Source organism: Myotis lucifugus, unplaced genomic scaffold (assembly GCF_000147115.1).
Source record: "Myotis lucifugus unplaced genomic scaffold, Myoluc2.0 scaffold_552, whole genome shotgun sequence".
Lineage (NCBI taxonomy): Eukaryota > Metazoa > Chordata > Mammalia > Chiroptera > Vespertilionidae > Myotis > Myotis lucifugus.
In genome coordinates, this window is record NW_005871600.1 from 440181 (window position 1) to 451425 (window position 11245).

At 54.0% G+C, this 11245-nt stretch overlaps 1 protein-coding gene across 5 annotated transcripts in view; it reads right to left on the minus strand.

Moving 5' to 3' along the window:
- Positions 1–756: 756 nt before the first annotated feature.
- SETD4 (SET domain containing 4) overlaps positions 757–11245 on the minus strand; it is a 19587-nt gene continuing 9098 nt past the window's right edge. For 3 of the 5 annotated variants that reach the window (XM_014446561.2, XM_014446556.2, XM_014446559.2), the window contains 5 exons: positions 10520–10694; positions 8583–8664; positions 7699–7779; positions 5978–6101; positions 2428–4910 (listed from right to left, as the gene is read on the minus strand). In XM_014446561.2, the coding sequence (XP_014302047.1) occupies positions 4710–4910; positions 5978–6101; positions 7699–7779; positions 8583–8664; positions 10520–10694 (663 nt within the window). In that variant the 3' untranslated portion in view covers positions 2428–4709. Of the gene's footprint in view, positions 927–2427; positions 4911–5977; positions 6102–7698; positions 7780–8582; positions 8665–10519; positions 10695–11245 lie in introns of those variants that run through there. The other 2 variants (XM_023745501.1, XM_014446557.2) reach the window with 2 other exon arrangements.

The following is an 11245-nucleotide window of genomic DNA, read 5'->3' on the forward strand; positions in this document are numbered from 1 at the left end:
AAATAGATTAGAGGTTAGCGGGTACTGGGGGAGAGGGGGCTGGGGAGTTACCATTTAATGGGTAAAGAATTTCTGTTTGGGGCCATGGAAGAGTTTTGGAAATGGTGATGGTTACACAACATGATACTCACTGCCACTGAATTGTACATTTAAAATGGTTTAAATGGCAAATTCTATGTTATGCATATTTTACCACAATAAAAAATTTCCCATTTTTAAAAAACTTTATTTATAAATACAGGGAGTGGCTACAGTTTGCTGACCCCCAATCTAGAGTTTTCTACAACACGGTGGTGACTCATGACTCATGACTCAGCAGCCCAGCGCTCTAGACGGGAGGTGGGGTGTCCGTCCCCCGGCTCTGCGGCCTGTGCGGCGAGGGCACTCCTCAGGGTGTGTGTGGATACACGTGGGAACATGGAGGACGGGGCCTTCGGCGGGGCTGCGTGCCCTTGGAAAGCCTCCACACTGACCCCCGTGCCCCGTGCTGGGGACCGTCCGAGAGGTGGGGCGTCCGTCCCCCGGCTCTGCGGCCTGTGGCGGCGAGGGCACTCCTCAGGGCGTGTGTGGATACACGTGGGAACATGGAGGACGGGGCCTTCGACGGGGTTGCGTGCCCCTGGAAAGCCTCCACACTGACCCCTGTGCCCCGTGCTGGGACCGTCCGAGAGGCCGTCTGCATGCCCGGCCTCGCTCTCGGTCTCGCCGCTCTGCTCTCTGACCAGGAGTCTCCCCGCGGGCCCGACGTCCTGCCCGGAAAGGGGCGGCGAGAGGCCGGCCGGCGCAGGGCTGGAGGATGGCCGCCACCGCCCTCAGGCACCGTTTCACCCAGAAGAATAAACATCCTCGCAGGAACGGACACGAGACGCGAAGCCCTACGTCCGGAGTGGGTGTCCAGCACCCTGCGCCCAGCGGCTCCCGAGCCCCTAGTGGAAATAAATCTGGTTTCTAAGTGACCCCCATGTGCGGGGGTTGCTTCTCCGCAGAAGGTGAATGAACTTCGAAGTGCTACTTCCTGCAGGGCGTTTCCCCCAAATGTACAGGGGCCATGAGGCTAAAAATGCAGACACGCACCATGTCTGCAGAAATCATAAAAAAAGATCAAATGTAGTATTTTCTTTCAACATGACAACCGCTTTGAGATTTTCCATTCAAGCAGACTGAACACAGCCTCCGGCGCTCGCCAATTACTCCTGACAAATACCATTTGGGCCTGAGTGATGCTGGAAGGGAAATAAAACAGTGGGAGGTAGAAAGCAGAACATGATAAAAGGCATTCTTCTCGGTCTGCTGAGAACCCCTGTGAGCCGTCCTCTCGGGAGCGCCGCGCTCCTGCAAGCCGGACCATGTGACCCGAGTTCTCAGGTGACTTGTTTGACAGTAATGGGATGGGAAGACAAAACTCAGTGTTCCTGTCCCTTAAAAGGCAGTCGGCTCTTTATTCCCCTCACAAAGAAAACACGCAATAAAGAAAGGAAGGGCACTGGGGGCTGCTCCGTCATTCTGCACAAATCTGAACTAATGGGCGCCAACAATGCCGTGAAATCACCCCCAGACCCCAGACTGCCGGCAGCCCCGCCGGCTCCATCCACCTGCGAGCCTGCAGCACGTCAGAGCCGGCTGCGGGGACCGAAGCACAGGACAGAACAGGCACAGCCAGCGCAGAGGGCACTGCCCGGTCCTCCCCACACCCCAGCCCCCCGCCTGTCCTCCTCCGCTAGGCCTTCCTGTCCCAGAACCCCAGGCAGCCAGAAATGGGCCGGGAGAAGTCCGTCCCACCACATGCTCTGGCCCATACCGTGGCCACAGCATCCCTGCAGCAAACATCCTCACCACATAACTAGTTACCTTTTACCATTAAAAAGGTAAAATCACGATATTTAAAAGAGGGACATAGACACTGGGGGGTAGGGGAGGCCAGGGGATTGTCAAGGGCGGGGGAAAAAGGAGACATATGTAATACTCTTTGTAATACTTTAAGCAATAAAAAAAAAAGAAATAAAATAAAATAATAAATAAACAAATAAATAAATAAAAAAGAGGGACATTTGGAAGGGCATAATGAAACATGAAAAGGTGAAAAACAAAATTCAAAAGTTTCCTGTGAGATGCAGACTATGTGACTACATTTAAACTGTAGTCATGGCAACACCGCACAAACAGCAGACTCTGTTCTGTGGACGGCGCCGAAGCACTTTCTCCTTCCGTGGGAGCCGTGGGCCTGGCTCTGCCCTCGGGGGCCTGGCCTTGCTTTCCCCTCCCCGTGTCCTCTTGCAGGATGAGAACCCAGCTCCTGGGGAAGTCATGTCATCGGGGACAAGTGCCAACGATGCTAAGGGCTGGCTGAGAGCTACACGCGACCTAACCTAAAACAGGAGCGACTGTGAGAACCTCATCCATGGAGAAATGAAGCAAAACAAGAAAAGCAAATCGCCACCAGTTATTTTTATTTTTACGGCACTTGACTGCTTCGTCAATAGAGAAATAAAGCCAAACAACAAACCTGCCAGCCAGTCATTCTCTCTCTCTTACGGCAGAAATGCCTCACAGCCCATTAGTTATGAGGCAGAAATGTCTGCGCGGAAACGTCTGCTGCAAAGGTGTCTGCGCAGAGATGCTTCGGCGCAAATCCCTGGCCCCATCCGCGCTCGGCCCCGGCTCTGCTGTCTGCGGCAGGGACTTCGCCCCCTGGCCTGAGCCGGGCTTTCCCCATCCATCGAGAGAACGGTGCCCGGCGAGGAGGACTCCATGCATGGATGGCACAGCCTGGCACCGAGCTGGCCCCGCACCCACGCGGGCCCTGGAGACGCCGGAGAGCTGGCCCGGGGCGGCGGATCTGACTCGGGGGCAGCGTTTCTGACATCCGTCACTGCGCAGACTCGGACGCGGCAGGCCAGGGTGTGAGTCTCCTTTCTAACCGGCGAGCTCCCGGGGCGCGGGCGCTGCTGGCTGCAGACCCCCGTGGGGAGCGGGTTGTAGGTGAGCTCCGGGGCTCCTGCCACCACAGATAATAAAGGAGGAAGATGGGCTCCCGCGGCCCTGCCAGGACGCTGCTCCTGCTCCCGAATGGAGACGGAATCCTTCCTCTCAGTTTCTGTCGAGCCCACGTGAGCCATGGCTCCAGCCTCGCCTGCACATTAAACCACATGAGAAACAGCGCCTGACCCCCACCTGACCTCCTCAGCAAGATGGCTTCCAGACAAACAGCCGCCACCGTCAGGCGACTCCGATCAGACCGACGGCCACGTGTGGGTCTCTCTCCGCGTCCAGTTCCAGGGGAACCTTCAAACCTGCAGCAGGGGCTCGCCAGGCCCTGCAGGCGCTCTGCATGGAATGCCGCCCGCTCGAGGCGGGGCGGGATGTGCATCACGGAGAGGTGGCGCGGAGGGTCCAAGGACCTGCACGGTGAGCGCGTCTCCACCTGAGGACAGACAACGGGGCCCTGGGACGGCCCAGCAGGCCCAAGACATCATTTCAAACGAGTGATGTGCGGGGCCACCTGACGCCTGTCACCAGCCGGTTGGGATCGGAGCCTGTCAGTCAACGTGGACGCAGGAGTCCAAGGACACCGGGCACACTCCACTCGACCTTGAGGCTCTGTCCTCACGTCAAACGCACGCCTTTGAGGACGGACGGCCAGCCCGTCAGAGGAAGGCTCCTTCCCGGCTCCAGACACGCCTGGCAGAAGCCGTCACAGGAGCAGGCCCCCTTCTGGGTGGGGGCTCAGGTTACACCCTTGGAATGAGCCTTCCTGTTTGCCTGGCCAGGACCTGCCTGCCTGCTCTCGAAGACATGGAACTAAAACCTGCTCCCTGCGATGAGGCATTTTCTTCTGCTCAAGAAAAAGGGCCACACACTGACATTTCCTTATGGCCTGTCGTAGGCTGACAGGCAGTCCTGCATCTTATGACCTACCCCCCCACCCTCACCTCTGAGCCCCACACCTGGCCAGGCCCCTTCGCCCTGAACTGCTGTGAGGCTGCCTGTTCTCACCCAAGGAGGCCAAGGCCCCCAGGAGAGCAGGGACACCTGCGTTCTGTCCCAGGAGCACAGAGTCGCTTTGCTTTGTCCAGATCCCACTCCCACTGAACACAACTGCCTGCTTTTGAGGAGCCAGCCTTCCGGCTCCCGGTCCTCTCGCGCCACCCAGTGGACGAAGAGGGAAGCGTCTCCAGCTCACTGCTGAGCCCAACTCTGCTCTGCTCCTCAGACACCAGCCCAGCCCTTGTGAAGGGCCAGTGGGGCTTGTTCTCACAGGAGGCCGGGACGAGCACCGAGTGCTGAGCACCGTGTGTTCTGCCGCTCACGTGGCACTGACCGGCTGAGCCGAGGACTCGTGTACTTGAGCTTGGGATTAAGCTGTACGCAGCATGGGCTGCTGCATTTCAAGATGACGGGCGGCGACTGGCAGTACTCCCTCTCCTGCCTCCCAGAACCCCGGTCGCCATGGTCCTTGGAGACGTTCAGCTGGGAGAAGTGGAAGCAGCTCATCCTGCACCCAGAAGGGAACACCGCATCGTGTTGTGCTTCGACAATGTCCAGTGTTTCTAAGCAGCAGCTCTTGGCTTCCGTGGAATGATATTCCTGCTCTGACACCCGCCCCCTTGTCCTGATGTTATTAACAGGCGTGAAAACGCTGTGAACAGTATAAATCCAGAGCCAAGATCTAGAAAGGATTCAGGGTAAAACGAACCTTAGTGTACAGTGTTTCAGGCGTCACACCCCGCAGAGGGGGCGACACCCAGCAGGGGAGGCGATCGGAGGCACGTGGGTGAGTCACGAACAGCGGCCTGCAAACCGCTCAGGGTCTCGGCAGATGCCCGGAGGATCTTCAGCTCTTCTGTCCACAACGTTTCCACCAAAGTGAGCTGGTGTATCAACGCCATTTCTTTATCTTTCATGTGAGAAACCTGGAAGTTATTTTTAAACTTTTTAATATAATAAAACATACATAACATTTACCATTTTGAGCACTTTTAAATGAACGGACAGTGGTATTTAGAATGTCCACAATGTTATGTAATCATCACCGGACACTGTCCCCATTAAACACAACCTCCCCAGCCCTGGCATCCTCCACCGTCGGTCCCAGAGGGGGAGCCGCGCAGTTTGTCTTCTGCATTCGGGTTTATGCCACTTAGCACAATGTTGCCTTCAAAGTTCCTTAAAATATTTTAAATCCCAGTTTTGTTTTTATTCAAATGAGCTGGGGTTTTTTTTATTATTGATTTCAGAGAGGAAGAGAGAGGGGGAGAGAGATAGAAACATCAATGATGAGAGAGAATCGCTGACTGGCTGCCTCCTACACGCCCCACACTGGGGATCAAGCCCACAACCCAGGCATGTGCCCTGACCAGAATCGAACCCAGGACCCTTGAGTTCACAGGCCAACACTCTATCCACTGAGCAAAACCGACTAGAGCAGCTGTTTTCTCATTTAATTAAAATAGTTACTAAGTAAAAATAAAAGGAAAAGAGTACTTAAAAATCTATTACCAAGAATTCATGCAATAATTTTACCTATTAAAAGGTGCAGACAGAATGTTAACAGTCAAAAAACAGATTACATCAATGTTCATGCATTTAAGGCAGCAGTTCTCATCCTGTGGGTCAAGACCCCTTTGGGGGTCGAACGACCCTTTCACAGGGGTCACATTAAGCAACACTCAAAGAAGGTGTACCATCCCTATCCAACGTGCCCAAAACAAGTCACTTCTTAATCAAAACACTTCTTTAAGAAAAAGATGCAAGCCCTAGCAGGTTTGGCTCAGCAGAGAGAGCATTAGCCTGCGGACGGGAGGGTCCCAGGTTCAATTCCGGTCAAGGGCACATGCCTGGGGTGCGGGCTCCAACGAGCAGGAGGCAGCCAATGATTCCCTCTCATCATTGATGTTTCTACCTCTCTCTTCCTCTCCCTTCCTCTCTGAAATCAATAAAAAAATACATTAAAAAAAGATGCAAAATTATAGAAACATACCTTTTGAAGCATAGCACTAGCCTCCTCTGTGAAATAACGGCATATTTTCTGGGCGACGTCCAAACTCGTCTTCTCATTTGTATCTGAAATTCTCTCCCCAAGAAGGACTTTTTTCCAGCGAGGACTAGAACCAAAATGTTTATAAGATCATTTCAGCAGGGTCTCAAAAAATAAGACGACTTTTACAACTAAACAACACACACAGCCCTCTCCTGTTTCCAGAAGCATCGCAAAGCCCGTCACACAGTGGATTCCTCTCATAAACCCCCCACAGGCACTCCCCACGCTCCCGCCCGTGCTCCTCCTGTGCTGACACGGACGAGGTTCACAAGAAGGCACGGCGAGAGCAGGAAGCGGGCCCGACACTCTCATTACCGCGCGACCCTGGGCCGGGCGCAGTGGGCCGGCAGGTAGGATACATGTCTGAGGGTGGGCAAGAGGGAGCAAGAGCAGCCCGGCTAGCGTGGCTCAGTGGGTGAGCGTCGACCCACGAACCAAGGAGGTCACGGTTCGATTCCCAGTCAGGGCACATGCCCGGGGTAGTGGGCTTGATCCCCAGTGAGGGGCGTGCGGGAGTCCAGGAGGCGGCAGATCGGTGAGTCTCTCTCCCTCCCCTCCTCTCTCTGAAATCAGTAAGAACATTTTTTTTTAAAGAGGGAGCCACAGCAGGATGCTGAGCCGAAGGTGGCAGCGCCACTCCATATGCTGAGAGAAGCACTAATGGGAGGAGGGTGGAGGAACAGATGCTGGGCGTACAGAATCGGCAGAGGAAGTGGCTTGGACGGTGAAAGGCACGGTGACTGGGCCTGCGGCAACATCCGGGTGCAAGTAAACAGAAGGCGCTTAGAAATGCAGAACCAGTCCTAACCGGTTTGGCTCAGTGGATAGAGCGTTGACCTGCGAACTGAAGGGTCCCAGGTTCGATTCTGGTCAAGGGCATGTACCTTGGTTGCGGGCACATCCCCAGTAGGAGGTGTGCAGGAGGCGGCTGATCGATGTTTCTCTCTCATCGATGTTTCTAACTCTCTATCCCTCTCCCTTCCTCTCGGTAAAAAATCAACAAAATAAATTTTAAAAAAAGAAATGCAGAACCAAAACATAGAGGCCCCACTGAGCCAGCACCACCACTTCTGGGCGCTGAGCTATCTCAGGGAACCCTCCCAACCACTCAGGGACGCTTCACCCTTCAGAACATCCTCCCTGCACACGGCTTCTCTGCTCTGGCTCTGACCAGACCAGCACCGGCTGCAGGAGCTCCGGGCCAGGCAGCACAGCACACACCACGGGAGCCTCGGTCCTTTCCACGGGGGGGGGTTGGGGGGGGGGGTACCAAAAGCCTGACCAGGACCCATGTTACACCAGGGGCTCCCCTGCCGCCTCCCCATGAAAACGCCCAGGCCTCTCCCTGGATCTGCCCCTGGGGCAGAACAGGGGAGGGGGAGGAGGAGGGGGAGGGGCAGGAGCTCTGTTGGCTCCGGGAAAACCACCCACTCAGACTCCCCTCTGGGCAGTGCCTGTGCCCACACTTCTGAACAAGGAGCTGCAGGTCCCAGGGGGGAACCTCTGAGGAGAGACTAGAAGTTCTGACTGTGATGCTCAAACAGAACCCGGAAAACTAAGGAGAGAAACACCCAGCCGGCGGGTGAGTGGCATCAAGAGCACGCGGCCCACGCCCACGATGGCATCCCAGAGCTACAGACTGACCGCCCACGTGCACTCACAATTCTCCAGCCTCCAGACACAGCAGCTTCAGGGCCGTGAGCAGCCTCCAGGACGGCCCGTCCCATCCGAACGTCAGGTTTCTGCGAGGGGGGACAGGACAAGCCGTCACTAGTACTTCGGGACCAGGGCTAAAGCAGTTTCTCTAAAGCGGCCACTAAACGTTATGGAGCCTGCGGCCTTGGTCAGAAAGACAAAAGGAAAGTAAGTCTTCAAATATCTAATGATAAAGCCTGAGTAACGGGAAAATCTCTCATGTTAAAAAAAAAAAAAACGCAAGCCATTTTCCAATGCACTTGGGTCAGAAGCTGGAGCTGGAGGAGGTCCCAGCGGCAGGCACGGCCAGTCACAGGGAGACGGAGGCTGACACCTCTGGGGTGTCTGGGGGTTAAACTAGCGGCAGCACCACAGCGCGACCGGCCTGGGACGGAGCTGGGTCACTCACAACTGCACTTCATCACCGAAGGGAGAGCCCTGACCCTCTTCTCCCTTTGGGTGTGAAGTCACCAGCCACCCCCATCCCCAGAGCCCACGCCGTGGTCGGGGAGGGCCAGCCTGGCCTCCACCAGCCGATGCCACCCACCGTATCACATTCAGAGACCAATGCCACCTGGGCCACAACCAACTCATCCAGGCTCCCTTCTGGCACCATGACTTCCTGTCCAAGCTGGCCTCCGCGTCCCTGAAAAGCTTTCTGGGGAAGTATCTTACACTCCCGTGTGCCCCACAACACCAAGCACCGCTCACTGCACAGAGTAAGTGCTCGATAAACACCTTCCTGCCAGCTGGTGAGAGTCAGAAGGTGTCTCATCCCTACAGAACCCTAACCTCCATTTTCTCATCACAATTTCCCGATGGAACAATTTTGAGAGAGAGGAACACTTACTCTATAAAGTCATGATCCTTTAAAATGGAAATCTTTTTGTTCATCTGCTTATCTGTTGATGGAAGATATTTCACAAGCACATCTACATAAAAAAAATCAGACTGAGATTTAGGATGTAATTCAGACAAAAGTATAAACCTTTCCTTCTCAGCTTACTTTCCTTCCCATTGCAATCAAGCCATACGGAAATAGTTTTACCTATTTCATACAAAAAAGAGGTCTATTCGTCAAGGCCCACGCAATGAGGTCGTCATCAGCTCCAGAAAAGCCACAACAACTCCACGAGGCAGGGACCAAACACCCGCAACCCAGCTCACGCTCCCACTGGGCACACGGGCCAACAAGCCCAGTCCCGACGACCGCCCCCAGCGGGCCTGCTCGGAAGCCCACCTCCGCGGCAGGCTCTGCACCAACACGAGGCGCGGAGTTTCTAAACGCAGATTCACAACTGTCTGCACAACTGTGACTACAACCTGAGCAACTCAAAGTGAGGATGCAAACAGTGGCTGAGCCACTTGGGCAGCAGAGTCATGAGGGACTTTTGTATTTTTAAATTTTCTTTTCGTATTTGTCTTTATTTTTAAATGCAATAATCACTAATACATAAATGTTGATCACAAGTCAGCATTTCATGGTCATCATGTTAAAGTTATTCTGATAACACGAGGCTAATCTCAAAGCCCCTTTTCTGAGACACCAGCAAGGCCCGCTTGTGCATTTCTATTTTATTTCATAAAGAACAGCATTATTCTGCCCGTAGGATGGAGTAGCAGCACCTCGACACGTTTCTATTTCCGCTAGAACTTGTATTAAAACCACCTCAATTATACACGCGGTGACTGTGCTGCTCCGCACGCGTGGAGACAGTCCCTGCCGCCTCAGAAGGGACCAGGCTTCCACGTACTGTTTCCCACTATGCTGGGAATATTCACAGCATAAGTTTTTTTAAATATATTTTTACTGATTTCAGAGAGGAAGGGAGAGAGAGAGAGAGAAACATCAATGATGAGAGAGACTCACTGATCAGCTGCCTCCTGCACGCCCCCTACTGGGGATGGAGCCCGCAACCCAGGCATGTTCCCTGACTGGAAATTGAAAGGTGACCTCCTGGTTCATAGGTCGGTCAACGCTCAACCACTGAGCCACGCCAGCTGGGCCACAGCATAAATTTACTAGCTAAATCCTGATCTTAGAAAGATAACACCAAGGATGAGGGCTACTTAATGGCCACAAAAGAGCGTAACCCAGGACTTCATCACGCACCGCGCCCCGGAACAAGGACTGGCATGCGTCTCTGTGGTGAGCAGTGCTTCACACACAGCAGTGCTGAATGTTTATGTGTGTGGCTTTCTAATCCTGTTCCATCTTTAGTGACAGTGAAACGTCTCAGTACAGAGATCTCCATTTCTTTCCATCTATTAAATATGCATTTCCTTAGCACGCTTCCTGGTCCTCCATTCCTGTCTGACCGAACACAATAAACTCTTCTCGGTTCTTCTCATCCTCAATGTCGGTCAAAGCTTCGTTGTGTTTACTTCATTATCGCAATTACATGGTCAGCCAGAGTGAAGCGAGCCAGAGCCCTACCTCGGAGAAAATAAACAACATACATTTTAAGGATTGCTGCCCGGCCGGCATGGCTCAGTGGTTGAGTGTCAACCTATGAACCAGGAGGTCACAGTTCAATTCCCTGTCAGGGCACAAGCCTGGGTTGCGGGCTCGATCCCCACTGGGGGGCGTGCAGGAGGCAGCCGATCAGTGAATCTCTCTCATCACTGATGTTTCTATCTCTCTCCCTCTCCCTTCCTCTCTGATATCAATAAAAATATTTAGAAGGAAAAAAAAGGATTGCCATTTTTATTAAAACTTAAAAGAACCTCACCCCCAGATGGGGAAGTGTATACCATCTTAGTGATAGGAACCGAAGTTCATCCGACCTTGTGAGACGGGGACACACGCGTGGGGGTTCCCGCAGGGAACAAACCCGTACTCCAGCAGCAGCCGCCGGCTGTCGTGGGGGCCATAGCAGATGAACACCTCCTCGTGCCGTCTGCAGCCCGAGCCCGTCCTGATTTCATAACAGCGGGTTTCCTCATTAAATGCTGCTTTCACCTAGAAAGGAAAATCGTTAGTTTTTTAAAGCAAAACCCAAAACTAAAACGACTAAGTTATTATGTTTATTTAAGCCCGATGCCCCTTTGAAACACTCATCGCTGAATGTAACCGCACGTGGGAACATGAAGGTTCCCAGGGCAGCCCCTAGTTCGCCTCCATTCGCCCCCCTGGCGAGGGAGTCCCACCCCTGGGTCCTGGGGATGGCAAACACTTGACAATGGATAACACCTGACAATGGACATGTCACCCAGACAGCCCGGAGAGGGGGAGGGAGGAGAGGGAGGAGGGAGGAGGGGGGCAGACAGGCGGCCGACCCCCCGCCCAGGCTGTACTCATACGCGGGCAGCCACCAGCAGGGGCCACAGGAAGCAGGCTTTGTAGTAACAAGAGATCACTGGTTCCCCGGGGAAGATGTGAGTTACTTGTTGGAATAACTTCCAGGGCTGGCGGGGAGGTGAACCTGTTAGGGTGAGGACCAGGTGGGGGGCAGCTAGTCTGGCTGACAGAGCAACCAGCCGGGAAGCCTTCCGCACCAGGTCGGGGACTAC